The sequence below is a fragment of the Morchella importuna genome, assembly GCF_003444635.1.
Source record: "Morchella importuna strain M04M26 chromosome Unknown Morimp01GS012, whole genome shotgun sequence".
NCBI lineage: Eukaryota > Fungi > Ascomycota > Pezizomycetes > Pezizales > Morchellaceae > Morchella > Morchella importuna.
In genome coordinates, this window is record NW_025763409.1 from 504850 (window position 1) to 521010 (window position 16161).

The 16161-nt window shown below is 49.6% G+C and overlaps 4 protein-coding genes across 4 annotated transcripts; 2 read left to right on the top strand and 2 right to left on the bottom strand.

Annotated features, from left to right (window-relative positions):
• Window positions 1-1580: 1580 nt before the first annotated feature.
• Window positions 1581-3283, top strand: LAJ45_04804 (uncharacterized protein; the record flags this gene model as incomplete). Its single annotated transcript, XM_046114380.1, has 2 exons — window positions 1581-1736; window positions 1844-3283. The coding sequence occupies 2 exons, from the start codon at window positions 1581-1583 to the stop codon at window positions 3281-3283; spliced, it is 1596 nt and encodes a 531-aa protein (XP_045972406.1).
• A 4508-nt stretch (window positions 3284-7791) lies between these two features.
• Window positions 7792-8898, bottom strand: LAJ45_04805 (uncharacterized protein; the record flags this gene model as incomplete). The annotated part of the gene is made up of 1 exon (XM_046114381.1): window positions 7792-8898. The coding sequence occupies one exon, from the start codon at window positions 8896-8898 to the stop codon at window positions 7792-7794; it is 1107 nt and encodes a 368-aa protein (XP_045972407.1).
• A 2031-nt stretch (window positions 8899-10929) lies between these two features.
• On the top strand, window positions 10930-11314 carry LAJ45_04806 (uncharacterized protein; the record flags this gene model as incomplete). The annotated part of the gene is made up of 2 exons (XM_046114382.1): window positions 10930-10974; window positions 11075-11314. The coding sequence occupies 2 exons, from the start codon at window positions 10930-10932 to the stop codon at window positions 11312-11314; spliced, it is 285 nt and encodes a 94-aa protein (XP_045972408.1).
• A 2375-nt stretch (window positions 11315-13689) lies between these two features.
• Window positions 13690-15324, bottom strand: LAJ45_04807 (uncharacterized protein; the record flags this gene model as incomplete). Its single annotated transcript, XM_046114383.1, has 1 exon — window positions 13690-15324. One exon carries the CDS (start codon window positions 15322-15324, stop codon window positions 13690-13692), a length of 1635 nt encoding a protein of 544 aa, XP_045972409.1.
• Window positions 15325-16161: the final 837 nt, after the last annotated feature.

The window sequence follows — 16161 nt, forward strand, 5'->3', positions numbered from 1 at the left end:
CCGGGGCGGCGGCGGTGGTGGTGCTGGTGCTGGTGCTGGTGCTGGTGGGCGGGGAGGAAGGAAGGAAGGAAGGAAGGGGAAGGAAGGGTACTTTGGCTATGTAGCTAGCTCACTAGCTAGCTAGCAAGCACTCTAGAGGGATGGCTGATGATGCTGATGATGAAGCAGCATAGCATCAGCATAACAGAAGAACAGCAGAACATAGCAGAAGCCAGCGGAGGTAGAGTGAGCATCATGTAGAGTATGTAGTTTCCTGGCCAGTTTTGTCACGATGATGGGGCCAGCCAGCCAAAGGTCAGGTCAGGAAGTTGTCTCGATGGAAGATTAAATGCACAGGATCGGAGCGTTGAATCGGTTTCTTGGGGATCTCCAGCTGTCGGCGGAGACGAAGAGAGCAGCCGTATGCGTGGGGATGTTAATAGTTGCGACCCCTGGTTATAGCGGAGCGAAGCTCATTCGACAATTGCCCGGTGGGAAGAGAGGGAGATAGGTAGTCTACTTTTTACCTACACACGATGGGTGGGAAAAAGCAAAGGGGGTGGAGGGGACGGGAGTGGATGGATGGATGGATGCGTATTTCTTAGAGGGAAAGGGTCCATTTCAGGATGCTTGGTATCGTGATTGGATGGAGGGAGGGCAGCATCATCAGGGTCAGGGTCTGCGCTCGGAGAGCCCCGGTATCGAGTGCGGGAAACACAACCACGGGGCATGAAAGAACGGTTGCGAGCCAGAGAGAGAGAGAGGTGTTACTGAAGAATGGCTTGGCATGCTTGTGCAATCACTAGATCATTACCTTCTGTGAGCGTCATCGAGAAGTGAAGTGTAAGAAGGAGGGATTAATAAGACCTACTCTTACGTACATACATGATACCTACATCGACAGACAGGAATACGTCAAACCACGAGCAGCAGCAGCAGCAGCAGCAGCAGCCTTATGGAAATAGAGTAGTAGTGGGGACTCGAGTGCCTATGAAAGTTGCTGAACAGAATTAAAGAACAGATCACACTGGTATCAAAGCGTATATCGCCCTATCAATCAGTCAATCAATCAATCAGACCTCAACATCAACGACAGACAATCCATACATCCACATCCATCCATCACCAGAACTCACTCACCACAGAAACAGGTCCAGTTACGAGTAATCAATCTCTCACTCGCGCTCTCTCTCTGTCTCTCTCCTCTCACTCTCACTAGGTAACCCCTACATACTATACTTCATACCATACCTCTTTCTGAGGCATACTCTACTCCTACTAGGCTCTCTACATACCAGACAAGACTTTTCTCTTCATCGCCTCCCCCCAGGTCACGTCACGTCGCCTCATCAGGTAGCCAACAAATCTCAACAACCCACACCAATACATACATTGACCACCACCCCCAAAAAAATCAGTATCCACCCAACAACGTTGGACCAAGAAATTTCATAATCATCACACAGATCCCATCCACGTCGACTTGCTTGTCCTCCTTTGTCACGACCCCTCACCAAAAAAAAAATAACCACCCCCGACCCCTCAGGGACCTCAATCTCGGCCCTCCCCCACACTCTCTCGACCCCTCTCTCTTTCCTGAGATGGCTACTACCGCTGTCGCTGTCTCAATCGCCCGCGCTTCTTTCCGCGGTGGTCTCCTTCGTCCAGACCCCACAGCCGTGCCTCTAGATGAGATCACCCTCTTCCACACCCTGCTAAACAAGGCTCTCACCATCTGCTCCCCATCAAACATCCAGGTTGATACACACAAGCACCTACTACCCTAACCCCCCTCTCTTCGCTTCGGGGTGGTTTTTTTTTTACTGTCATATCAAGACTAACCGGGTCATCACTCTTCCTCAAGAACTGTAAACGATGGATTCTACGCTACGTGACGTCGCGAGCTAGGGTCGTCCTGCTCGGAAAGTACTTGGTCGCCCTCTCACCATCACTCACCAAGCCTCCTTCAGGACCGAGTCCGAGCCCGAGGAGACAGAGGCTGCATATGCTGTACCTTGTCAACGATATACTACATCATACGACTCGCAATGAGCCGTCCCCAACATTTCCGGAGGAGATTAAAACTTTTCTCAAAGACCTCTTCACCGCAGCGATCGCCCCTGGAGCCGTCAAGCAACTTGCCAAGGTGGAGCGACTCCTCAACCTATGGAAAACCCAGTCGTACTACCCCGCGCCATTCACGGCCGAGCTTCTCACTGCCGTTCGCGACGCAGCAGCAGGGAACAAGTCCTCTTCCTCTCCACGTGTGAAGCCAGCGACAGAGCGCCCACTGCTCCTTCCGCCGTTCCATGGAGACCCGTCGCTTCCCTTTTACGATCTTCCGGCAGCTAACATCCTCCCGCACCTCAAACCTAATGCGCCAACCCCCATAAACCCGCGCATGGTCAAGCCGATCCAGTTTTCGACCCTCACCCCAAGTGAGCCCCTTGCGACAGCGGTCAAGGGCTTCCTTGCCTCTGTCGAAGGGATATTTTCCGGCGCAGACATTGGCGCTGGCGATCCAGATGCAGTGGGCGGGTTATTTGGCAGCGCCGGGGAGGGTGAAGGCTACTATGGATGGAGTCGCAGCTTCTGCGAAAACATGAGAATGAAGAAGCGCGCGGCAGCGGAGGGCAAGAGTAGCCGGTCAGAGGGCAGGGCTAGCAGGAGTCGCAGACGAGGGAGCTACTCTGATAGCGAGCGCAGCGGTTCATACTCGCGATCTCGCTCTCGATCGCGATCGCGATCAGGTGGCCGAAGGAGGTATCGCGAGTCGAGAAGTAGATCTCCCTCATGGCGCTCCCGCAGCCGGTCCCCGGCGCGTCCCTCATTTGGGCAATCGCAGCCGCCCCTACAGGGCATCCCGCCCCCTCCACCACAGCCGCATCTTAATTACCCACCCGAGCTCGCCCAGCAGCAACAACAACAACATTACCCCCCTCCGCAGGGCTACCCCCCTCCTCCCCCTCCCCCTCCTATGCCGCAAATGCCGTACGGATACCCCCAGGGACAGTTTTGGCCGCCCCCGCCTCCTCCGCCGCCACCACCGGGTTTCCAGCAGATGATGCACCAGCAATTTCAGCAGGGGTACGGATATCCGTGGCCCCAGCAACCGCAGCAGCAGCAGCAGCAAGGGTTCCCGCCGTTCCCTCCTCCTCCTCAACCACCGGTACCGCAGCAGCAGCAGCACGTCCAGACTGATGGGGAGCAACAGCAGCAGCAGAAAAGCGGACAGGGGGGTTATGAGGATTATAGGAGTGCTAAGGGAAGGGAGATGGGGACGCGGAGAGGGTGGAAAACTTGATGTGCACAGGCGCACCACGTGCAGCGCGGGAGTGTGAGTGTGTGGAGAGCAGCAGCAGCAGCAGCAGCAGCAGCAGCAGGTACGGGTATGGGAGTTGGGGCTGGTTGGGAACTTGCCGCCGAATTGTCTGTCTGTCTTGTCTGCCCGGTCGTGGACGGGAATTTCCACCCCCATCGCAAACCGGCAGACGAGACAGTGGGGTAAAAGTGGGAGTATAAAATTAAAAAAAAGAAATAAGAGAAACGGGAGCAGACATTGATGCGCTCGGCAATTACTTAGTTATCATACTTTTTTTTTCTGTCTGTCGCTATCTCTTTCGGTATATCTCTCTCTGTGTGTGGGTTGTGCGTTTTTTTTTTTTTTTTTTGATATGTTTATGTTTGTATGCACCATTCCATTTAATTCTTCTTCTCCTCCTCTCTCTTTTTATCAATCAGTGTACTCTATCTACTCTATCTACTGCAGGTTAAAAAAAAAAAAAAAAAATTTGTCGGATTATTTTTTGTTTTCTATCCTTGTTTGCTACCTCTCTCTACATATCTACATACAGCACCCTACCTACAGGGATCATCAGAAATTCAAGGCCATTGTTTTGACGACCACCTGCGCACAGCTTGCTTGCTTGCCTTGTCTGTCTCCTCACTCGCTCGGTTGCAGACAGCATTTCGTTTCGTTTCTTTTTCCCTCCCCCCGTCACTTTTGTGGTAGAGAAGAGTAGATATGTACAGATAGGGATCTGTCTATCATCTATCTATCTATCTATTCGCCCTACCCTATTCCGGGGGGGCGGGGTAAATAGCAAAAAACGAAAAATAAAAAACGAAAAATAAAAATAAAAAAGTGTTGCCATCATCTACAAATCTACAAAGGGCGTAAAGTGCAAACCCAAAACACCACGGAATATCATCGTGATCATCCCGCTACCCTAGCTAGCTAGAGTACATTGCTGGCGGTGAAGACTCACGCACGAAGTGGTTCACATATATCCTGAAACTCTCACCCGCCCGCCGTATATGTACGTTGGCAATGATATCATACCTACCACGCTTTGATTTTTTTGATTTTTTTTTTTGCTGATTTTACCCGTGACTGACTGGCCGTTTAAGGGGCTGGGATCGCAGGGTGGAAAAGTGAAGTGTGGATATTAAGGGCCGCCGCCGGTACTCTGGAGCTACATAGAGAGTACCTACTCTAGGGTCTAGGAGTACAGCTTACCCTCAAAAGAACCAGAAAATGCAAGTAACGGAAACAGGGATTATTTGTATGAGAGAACGACGCCACTCCATACAAATTATCCTTGCCCTGAGCAACTGCATTTTCTGGTTCTTACGCTGGTAAGCGTGTACTCTAGAGTAGGGCGGTGGCGAAATCTTTTTTGCTTTTGCATTTGCTTTTAGGGAGGCTCATCTAATCTTAAATTTTTTATTTTTTTCTTTCTTTCCGATGTGTATTAGTTTTTTTTTTTTTTTTTTTTTGAATGTGTGCTCCTGAAAATGATGGGGTATGATATCATTGCACATTATGGGCAGACCCCGTAGCTAGAGAGATGTTCGTCGTCGTCGTGCCAGTTGTGGTCGTGGTCGTCGTCGTCGGCGCGCGCGGATATATCACATCCATCTGGAAGGGTAAAACCGAAAAAAAAGAAAAAAAGACTAGGAGGCAGAAGCAGAAGCAGAATGAAGAAGGGCAAAAAAGAAAAAAAAAAGTAATTCTTTCAGCTGCCTGCACTGTCACTGACTGTCACTGCGCGTGTCTGTCGGAAAAATGCAAAGAGAAAAAGGGGTGGTTGTGGTTCGAGCTAGCTAGTAGGCAAATTAGTAGAAGTCATGTCAGTAGACAGTCAGTAGGTAGTAGTACAAGTTACCGGGAGATACTTCTACCGCGAGGCAACGCGGGTAAGGTGGTGAGTACAGGTAAGACAGACAGATAGACAGGGCGGGACAGGCAGGGCAAGACAGGGCATGAAGAAGGCAGAAAAGAGAAGGAGAGGCACGGTAAATTAAAATTCGCAATGCGGAGTACATCTCTCATGATATCATAGGTAGTGTAGCAGCGCCTATTCTCACCTCACTTACTCTACTACCTCCAACTATTGTACCCATGTAGGTACTACATTTGTAGCTACAAAGGGCCGGTACCTAACCCGGGTATATCAAGACGACGAGCCGGGAATAACGGTAGTTCTCCTCTCCTCCTCATATATCAGCAGGGCAGAGCAGCACCCGAAACGAGAAATGTTACCAAGTAAATAAATCAGTCAGTCATGTACGGTGTACCAGGATGGGATCCGCGTCGAGAGTATAGAGTATGTGATATCGTGCCCTCCCCACGCGGCCCCGACAAATAACGGGCGCCGGGCGTGAAAAGAAGAGATGGAAGAGGAAGAGGAGTAAAGGAAGGCTGTGAATGTAATGACGTCTACATATTTCCTTCCCCCCCGGTCCAATGTGACATTTGGAATATATCTTCACTTTCTGTTTGTCACCCCCCGGGCCCGGGACCCCTCTCTCTTCAAACACTACCCATGACCATAAGGCTACGGCAGTCCCCGGTACTCTACGTAGAGCCACATGAGGATGCAAAAAAAAGTGATACCTTAGACGTATATAGGCGACATATCGGTACTGTAGGTAGAGTAGTAGATTAGATAGTATGATACCTCGCAGTTAGTACTGTAGTCACGTAGCAGACCCGATTTCGCATACGGCGAGGAACGGGCAAAGAACGAGGAAGGAAGCCACCCGCGGAACCTCTCCATCAAATCATCACCTCTCCCACTCACTCCCCTTCCCCGTTCCCACGTGTCCAAACAAAAACAGCTCTCCTCTTTGTTTACTTTTATGATATAAACTTCCCATGGCCCTTGTTACATACTCAGATGAGACCATTCGTCTATCGTCCCGTTATATATACCACAGTACTCACAAAAGCAGCGTTGTGACCGACCGTCTTCTTCCGAGATGCTGTGCTGTGTATGTACAGTCGCTCACCTACTGACGGCGGATCCTGTCTGATGGTTCTGTTTGCAGTAATTTGCCCTTGGCGTCCAAAACCTAACTCTTCTATTGGCCTCAAATCCCTGACCGCCATTAGACAGGATCCGCCTTCACCCCGTGAGTGACTGTATGCTGTGTATGATTGATGATGCTGCAGTGCAACCCTGGACTCGCTCGCTGTAGGAAATTTAAGCTTTTTCGTGCCCCCCCTCCCGCCCCATCAAAGGTGGGGTTTCGCTGTTGTACTATCTCTCGAGCGTGAGTGGAGAGCTGGGCTGTGGGGGGGGGGGGGGGGGGCTGCGATCCGATTCGCAAGACATATGGTACAATACAATACATATGTCGAGTACCTATTGTTTATTTTATTTTTTTTGAATGTATTTTGTTTTCTGCGATAAGGCAACCCTGTATCGCCAAGCAAAAATGCACCACGGGAGTGCGGGAAGGTGAAGAGGGGATCTTTCCTTCCTTCCCTCTCTAGAGTACACTTCTTCCTACATAACTCCTCGGGTGGTGCAAAAAAACATCGAGATTCTTTCTAACGATCGGATTTGTGTCGTAGATTCATCAGCAGAAGGCTGTTGTTGTGTGTTGTGCTGTTGTTCTAGGCGGGTAATGATAATGCGATTTCGCGCGTGGTGATTTGGCCCCGGGTGCATGTACCTACGTGCGGGGAGGAAAAGAAAAGGGGAGCTCGAGATAGCGTGTGAGATCTATTAAAATTCCCGATGAACAGATGACGAACACGATTTTGATGGGTTGGGTTTCGTGATGGTAGACGGATAGATAGGAATTCTGGGAAGGAATACTTAGCTTCCGGTGTAATTCTTAATCATGGGGTATCACTCGCTAGCTGCAATCGTAGGTTGGGTTGGGTTGGGGTGAGTGATTTGTCGTCTGTACGTTGGTTGACCTACAGGGCCTGAGCCCACTTGTCAGAATATTGATCATATGTGATTGGCTTGGGAGTAACTAACCACAGAAGCATAAGTAATTAACTGTAACTTACCTTTAATGAGCTAAATACCTTGTACTCCCTAATTGCCACTTATCCTTATTCACTTATATAACTATCCCCATCGTGAGGCGGGTACATATGTACGCCCTCACGTAATTGCAGAAAAGTACCAGCGATCGAGATGGGGCGTAAGTAAACCGATGTGATTTAACTCGATATTCGTTAATCTAATCTAATAACTAGGTAGCTTTTTTTCTAATAATGCCTCAATAGCCAGCAACACAAACAGAACGCAAAAGCAACGCAAAAGCACGCAACATAGGGAAATATCAAACGAGTGTGATAGGTAAGCATAAAACAGAAACAGAAACAGAAACAACATATTCAAACAGCGCAAACACAAGCAAAAACACGTATGACATAGGAAACAAACCAGCAAAATGAATGTGGGGGTAATGATCAAAACAGCACTTACGAAACCACAAAAGACAACATCCAAGATCACCATCGATCTCCCTCCCTACAAATCCGGTAATAGTCAAGACTTCGTTGACCTACACGTCCGGGTCCGAACTATACCATGAAGGCTTAACACCCGCCAGCCGGAGCCGGCGCTCTCTCTGGCGCTTCTCCTTCTGCTCCTGTCGGGATAATTCGTCCTCTTCCTCCACGTACGCCTGGTGAGTTGTCGCTGGGGATTCCGCCACTTTCTTTACTTCCTGTGCTAGTAGGGCCTTGCCCTTCTTGGCCGGCACCTTTGGCTTTACCGGAGATCTCGGCTTCCTCACAGCTTTCGGCTTCTCCGGAGACTCCACTTCTGCTGTAACTTTCCCTTTCCCTTTAGTCAGGGCCTTCGGCTTCACTGGGGATCTCGGTTTCTTGGGCATTACTTTCTTCTTCGGAGATTCTTCCTTCTCCTCCTCCTTCTCCTCCTCCACCACTTCGTCATCGTCATACTCTTCGGGAGCTTTCTCCACCACCTTTAGCTTCCTGGTAGGTTTAGACTTCTTAGACGACGACTCCTTCTTGGCAACTTTACGCTTAGCCGGCGATTTCGGTGCCTTAGGAGGCTTCACTCCCTTCTCAGGCTCCTCCCAAACGGACAACATCATCTCCCTGCGAACACCCTCCTTCTCGTCCAGTCCCCACACTATCACATAAGCCCCCATGAGCCCCGCCCTCGCACACGGCATCAAACTGTAGCTCTGCTCCTCCTCGGTTCCCATATTCGCCGACAGCTCATACACCCTCCCCATCTCGTCTTCCATATCTCTCTTTGAGGGAGAGGAGGGCCTCCGGGTTGACATCCATGGGTCTGTGTAGCGGTCGATTGGAACGGGGGGCCTGGAGGACCTCCGGACCGGGCTAGAAGGGGCGACAGCTTTGGTGATTTTGCGGGGGGGCTTTGTTGCGAGGGTGCGGCGGCCGCGGGGAACAGGGGAGTCGGGGACAGGCTGGGTGGTGCTTGGTGAGGCTGGGGTTTTGCGGGTAGGGGTTGCTTTGCGGGTAGGGGTAGCTCTTATAGGGCTTTTCCTGGTCGGAGTGCCTGGGTCGGCAGCGACGGTATCGGCCAGGGTGGTCTTTCCACGAGGTGACTTAGTGGGATCGCGGGAGCCTGTGGCTGCTTCGGTCTCTCTATGAGATCTTGTGTTATTAGACATCTTGATCTTGTTTGCAAGTTGAGTTTGTATTGTGAGAGCTAGAGAAGTTACGGTTGTTTAAGCGTTGAGTATTGAGTATTGAGTATCGAGTATTGAGTATTGAGTATTGAGTGTTGAGTGTTGAGTGTTGAGCTTGTATGCTTTGCAATGTTCGAACGATGATGTAGTAAAAATTTCTGAGCAACGGGGCAGAAATGGCCTTTATACGAACAGGTCATGAAAGCTATATTTCAAGGTGTAAGGAGATGGAACCATAAAAAAGCGCTTGAAAATACCACGATGGTAGTTGAAAGCGGCCTTAAGAAAGGATGTAGTCAGTCATGAAATCCGGTGTACGTTCTCGTAGGTACGAGATGATGTTGAGAATGACAGGGACTAGTTACATGTATCTAGGCAGCGCCGGGATAGACTGTGTTCGGTTGCCGTTTAAAAGGCCAAGACGCCCCAACACGAGTGATGGGCTGAGACCGAGTGATATTCTGAGATTCAAATTCGCCAAACGTATGACATGGCTCGCAGCCTAATGATCAGGGAAGCCCAAATCATTTCGAACCGCTATATTCCTGCCATTACCTTGAAGATACACGCAGCTTCGTGTTTATGCAGTCCTAGGGTCAGTCTTTCTGGTCGCGACGTTAGTTACATAGGTATTTCACTTATTACGGACGAGCCTATCTCACCCACTAAGAGTTGGTAACCATGGCCAAGAGAACACAATGTTTATATTAGTTTTACCCCGACAAATGTTTATAGAGAATCTCTCGAGTTAGTGCCTAATTTCATAAACCTCATACATCCTTGAATCATGTACCCAGCCGCAAACATATATTGTTAGGTGACGGCCGCGTATGAGTGATTTCCCATTTTTAGTGTTCTCGCACTCGCCGCAGGATATTGTAATTGGTCTGTAAATTTGTAATTCTCCTTAAAAGGCAAAATTTGTAGAAATTCCGTGCTTAGTCATATACTCTCACTCGTAATTTGCTCAAATAGAACTGATTGATTGATTGATTGATAATTTATTAATTACTTAGCTCTAACAGAGCCTGTCAACCGGGGAGGGGAAACGAGGCAATTCTATGCCCAGAACTCGTCCTGAACTTTGAACAAGCTTATGAGACCTATTTCCATGCTCTCCTTTTGAATTCCAGGAAACGAGATATTGACTGAATCTGTCGGCATGAGCCGATGGCAACTGAACAGGCGGTGCCTTTCCCCTTGAGTTGTCCGTCGTAGTGTTCTAATAGCTGGGGAGGGGTTAAATGATAACCTTCTGCCGGATCATGCGCCGTGTTCGCTCATGTATCCAGTTGTTCTTATCGGGAGGAGAGAGACGATGTATGTAAGAACTGATAAGTTGACATGAAGTAAGAGAGGAGAAGGTCCGCCTTATAATTACGATTTATCATTAGAGGACAGCTTGCTCTAAAGACAAAAGCACGTATGCAGATACGTAAAGAAACGCTGGCAACAAGCTCAATCAGTAAGCGGATGTGCATAAAATTACCCAGCTAGTAGGCGCTTTGGCTGTTACAAGGTGCAATGAATATGCTCAGAGTACAAAAAAATCCGAATGCTTATATACAAGGCGAGTCGTCTGCAGCTGTGTACATGTAGGTTTGACGCCTATTTCGCTTATCTACCGCGGAACCGCGGGCGCGGTGAGTGTCAATGATCAAACTACCACCCCCAACCCCAGCTTCCAGCTCGCCCACCCAAAACCTATCAGGCCCCTCAACAAGAAAAATCCATATCCCGCGGGCCTATACCTCCAGATCAGGCAAGTAACGTCTGTTGTGCTTCCCCCCGAAAGCGGTTAGCCCACCCGCCGATCAGGGCCAGGGTGTGTAGACTGGTTGCTGGTGACGTCACACGATTCGTATTCCTTTATAACACTTGAATTCCGCACCCACGACAGCTCATCCTCTGCAAGTCCAGTCAAGTCAAATTTCACAGCTTCATCCGCCCACTAACCACCAATATAAACAAACAAACCACACCAAACAAACCAACTCAACCCAATCATCCAACATGGGATTCGTCTCCGCCTTCCTCCTCATCGTCATGACAGTCATCGTACGTCTCCTCCCCCCATCTCCCCTTCCCCCAATCCAACCCTTTCCAATCACAACAACCTTACCAATCAAATCCCCCCCAAAACTAACAAATACTCCAGTTCCCCCCGCTCGGTGTCTTTGCAGTCGCCGGCTGCGGCATGGACCTCCTCATCAACATCGTGCTCACAATCCTCGGCTACCTGCCGGGCCACCTGCACGCCTTTTACCTCGAGTGGGTGTACTACGAGCGCAAGGAGCAGTCCATGGCCGGCCGGCTCATGGAGCGGCCCGCGCCGTTTGTCTTTTCGGAGCGGGTCCAGGGGACGAGTTATGGTACTATTCGCGGCGATCCGGTTTAAGCTGTGGGTTGAGAGTTAAGGAAGGGGGAAAGAAAGAGAGCTACTGTAGTAGCTGGTTAGTTTCTGGGGGGTAATGAAGGTATATTTAGCAGGGCGCATGGGACTGGGACTGGTTTTGCGTGGGTTGCTTATGTGTTTTTTCTATTCTTTTTTTTGTTTGCAGTTGGGCTTGGGTTTCTGCTTTCTTGGGTGCGTGTAGCTGGGTATTTGTAACACTGCAAATCAATCAATGCTTTAATGTCTTTGTTAAACGCGTAAATGATGTCTCTTTTATTTACTTGTTAGTAATCAACTAGCGGTCCAGTTCTGTTCTTTTTACTTGTTGAGAACATAGCTAGGAGCTCTTCATAGATACATGTATCCAGTGCGAAGATTAGCCACCGATTAAACTTCTGTGGTGAATAAAACAACCATGGTACCAGTTTTTCAAACTCCAAAAATGATTGGCCCAGAACCTCCCATTGCCCGCTTTGACGCGCGTTGTCCATTGCTCTCCACCCTACCTACCCATACCCACCCATACCCCTCAAAAAACCCTAACCCACTCAGTACCAACACCCCGTACCTACCCCTCCAACTCCACCTTTCCACCCCCATCTATCCATCTCTACCTCTCTACCCCCTCTCCCAGAACGAACAGTATTCTACAGACCCAAAAAGCCCCATTGAAAAACCGCCATCCAGAGCTCCAAAACCACGATATGGCAAACTCTTAAGCCCAGTTTGAAATCCACCGGTCCGGATTGGAATCTGGACCAGAGTATTCGAAACTGGGCTGGATTGGAGATCCTTCAGGTCTACCGAGAGCTAGAGGTCTTCAATACTCTAGTCGATATCTGCTATGTAGTATGTAGGAAGAACCGCAATTATTAAGGCCCATCACCTACATGTACCTTACCCCCCTGGCCCTGGCCCCGGCCAGCCAGCTAGCTAGCTAGGCGCTAGATGGTCAATGCACTAACGATCAATCAAATCAATCAATCGATTAATCGAGATTTCCCAATTAAAATTATTAATTACCTACAACCAGATCAAGCATGCCCTTCCTTCCCTAACTCCCTCGATCCTGCATATCCATACTAATAGCTATCTATATAACCTGCATTGTATCTATATAATAATCCCATACCGCGCGACTAGACTCTAGTAGCTAGCAGGAGTATTCAGAGTAGATGTAAGGGGCACCACCAAATTCTCCGCACTCCAATTCGTTAATTTCGGCAGTACGTGCCGATCACTCTCACTCTCACAATACGTGGTATGATTCTCACCATCAGAACATCTACTCTATTTCATATGTGTGTTTGAGGACTGTATTGAAATTCAGGATATTCGAGAGTGATGATGTGGAGCATCGAGTGATAAGTTTCACAACAGCATACACTAGCCCCTTTCCATCCTTCCCCTACATACACCACCACCACTACCACCGGCACCACAGCTCCACACCGCAACTCCAGGCAGCACCCCCTGCTGCGGGAGGCAGAAAGTGCGACACACACGACAAGCGAGATGTGGGGTGCATGCATGTATCAAAGAAGCCACTGATTCGATTGTCAACGGTTTTGCATTGGTTATGGGAGTGTCTAGATCTTTATGTAGGTACAGCACAGTAAATGCGAGTGAATTAAGGAAAGAATGAGTGATTGCTACATACATGTAGCTAGAGAGGAGGAGGATTAAGGGTGTGAGTGAGCCCGGTAGATAAGTTAATTATTCCACAGCACGAAAAAAAAGAGAGAAAAATACTCGAAAGAGAGACCAACACAAACACAACAGAATAGTTAAGCAGTAAGCAGTAAAGGTTACATCGAAACCCAGTAAGTAGTAGTAGTAGTAAGTAAGCGCAACAGCAGTAGCAGTAGCAGTAGTAATAGTCCAACAGAACAAACGCGATGCAAAAAACAAAAAAAGGACGCCGTCATGGCATTCGTGCAAGAGCGATATGATGATGAGAAAGCAGAGCAAAAAAAAGTCTAGACAAAACAAAAAACTCCAGTAATTTTACCCCCCCACTCCAAGAAAGAAAGGAAATCCTAGAAATACAACCTTAGCCTAGAGTAAAAAGAGCACAAAAGGCCCCCCCCGCCCGACCGCCGCCGCAGCCCCGCCCGCCAACCCACATTGCCGGTTCCCCCGCCTACCCTTGCCCGCACATGACTATTCCCGCATTCCGACATATATCCCAGCTGCCCCGTAAACTACAAGAACCTTCCATGCATAGTAAAAAAAGAGAAAAAAAAAGGAAAATCAAATAATGCACCAGGGTAGAGTACTTAGTAAAAAGAGAAATAATAAAGGAAAGAGTCTTTAGATGTCCAAGTTAAAATAAAATAAAAATCGGGAAAAAAAATCGCTATTAGTGATATAGCCCGTTATGTCTCCGAGACATGCCCCAAACTATCAACCCTCTGCACCACCCGAATTGGGAACCTAATGCCTGGCCCTGAGCGCTTCGATACCTTCCTCTGCATGCCCATCTCATTAACACTGATCGGCCTGATCGGCGGCGGACTCCTCAATTCCCGTAGACCACTCGGAGATCCCTGAATGCTGTCCCTCCTACTCGCGCTCCTAAAGTCCCGCAGCCCCGGCGACCCTTGCGCACTATCCCTCCTACTTAACCCCGTCTTCAGATCCCGGAGGCCAGGAGAGCCCTGGACGCTCTCCCGCCGACTTAGGGTCGAGTCACTCCTTAGCAGCTGTTTCAAACCCAGCACCGTGCCACGCCCCGCTGCGCCGCCCTCGCGGTACTTCTGCACATACTCCTCCACCAGGTCGAGCGCTGTGGAACCGTTCTCATCCCTGAGTGTTGTGTCGGCCCCATTCTCGATCAGTATCCGGGCCATGTCCTCGTAACCATTTACGGCTGCGAGGTGGAGGGCTGTTTGTTTCCGTTTTCCTTGGTGGTTGACGTTTGCGCCGTTTTCGAGGAGCATCTTGAGGATGTCGTTTTTGATGCCCTCCATCGCGAGTGACGCTGCCCGGATGTCTTGGACCGGTTCCGTGTTGCTTCGACGGGGCGGGAGACGCTCGAAGGACCGGTGGCGTGATAACCTGCTGGAGTTGGCTCTCTTGACCTCGACTGGGTCTGAGCCGGCTGCCACGCAGAGGAGCGGAGTGTTGTTATCTGCATCCCGGAAATTAATGACTGTTGCGGCGCCCAGCCGGAGCATTCTAAAGACCGCTTCTGTGTTATTACTCTTTGCCGCAATGTGTAGTGGTGTCTCTCCCCGCTGGTTTGGTATTGTGAAGTCCGCACCCTTCTCCAGCAGATACTTCATCATCTCGGGGGGACATTTGTCCGAGCTGGCGAGGTGGAGAGCTGTATCTCCGGCTCTATTCTGCATCTTGTGGTTCGCTCCGTGGTCAAGCAGGAGCACCAGTATAGACTCGTCTTCGTTCTGGATAGCCAGGTGTACTGCGTAGTTGCCCGTTTCGTTGTCTCTCTGTATGTTGACGTTAGCCCCTTTGTCGATAAGGAGCTTCACGATCATTTCCTTCTCACCCTCCACCGCAAAATGTAGTGCCGTCGACCTCGACTGAGCCTTCGTATCCAGCTTCGCCCCTTTTTCCAGCAACACCCTCACCGCCGCCTCCTGCCCCTCCAGTGCCGCACAATGAAGTGCGGTCTCTCGATCTCCCCAGTAGCTCTTCGCCTCAATATTAGCCCCCTTCGCCAGTAGCTTGCGTATTATTCCATCATGCCCATTTGCCGCAGCGTGCAGCAGCGGCGTCCACCCGTTGCAGTCGAGAGCTCCAACATAACTTCCATTCTCCAGCAACGCCCCGGCAAGCCGCTCATAACCCTTCTCCGCCGCCAAGTGGAGCACCCTTTTCCGCCGGCCGAGGTCCACGGGGACAGCCTTCTTGTCGAGGAGCGGTTGGACCAGCTCGGCGAGCCGTCGGTTTGTCCGCAGTAACGCGTTAAGGTGAGAGCATTCGGGTAGAAGGCTCAGTTGTTCGCCGATGTGGATGAGCAGCTCGTTAGGGAGTTGAAGGAGAGACATATTTGTGTTTCTGTTTATTTCTGTACTTTCTTCTGTTTCTGTTTACATGGAGGCGTCGTTGGGAGGTTTTGTTTGTTTGTTGACGGCCGGCGTTCACAAAGACATGGAGTCGGGAGTGAGAGTAAAAAAAAAAAAAAAAGAGATCAAGGAGAGAGAGCAAAGCAATAAAAAAAAAAGACCCTAGCAAATTCCCTAGCTAGTAAGTATGGGCTTTTTTGGGGAATCTGAAGGTCGAGTACTGCGTCCCTCCCCCCGGGCTGACATGCTTAAATGAAATTCACGTTCCCTCTCGTCCGTGCTAGACGGCACATGAAACACCTGAACTTACCGTATTGGGGCTTCCAAAATTATGAAACCAAATGGGGAATGTATGGGGGAAGGGGAGGGAAGGGAAGGGGGCGTTTGTGACATTGTAAAAAAGAGTATGGCAGGCAACGGTCCGTGACCGCAATGACATAAGGATCAGCGACTATCATGCAGAGAGAAGGGAGCTTTTGCAAGAACATCAGCCAGCTGCGGGTACGAGAATAGATTATGACATACATATGCACTGCAGTCGCAAATTGATTTGTTGTGGCTTTGAGAAAAAGACAGCCTCGAAACGCGCGGTAGGTAGAGTAGCTGAACAAACACATTTCACCTATCTGTCAGTCTGCTGTCTCTTCTGTCTGTCAGTCTGTCTGGATACTCACACATCGGGCGAAGAATCCAGAAGAGGGTGAGATCTCTTCGCAGCTGAACTGAAAATAGGTCGAGTAACTAGCCACATCAATGCAAGTTGAGCTCGGTGACAGGGCAGGGGTGAAAACTACACAGCTCAGCTGCGCCAAGGCCGAG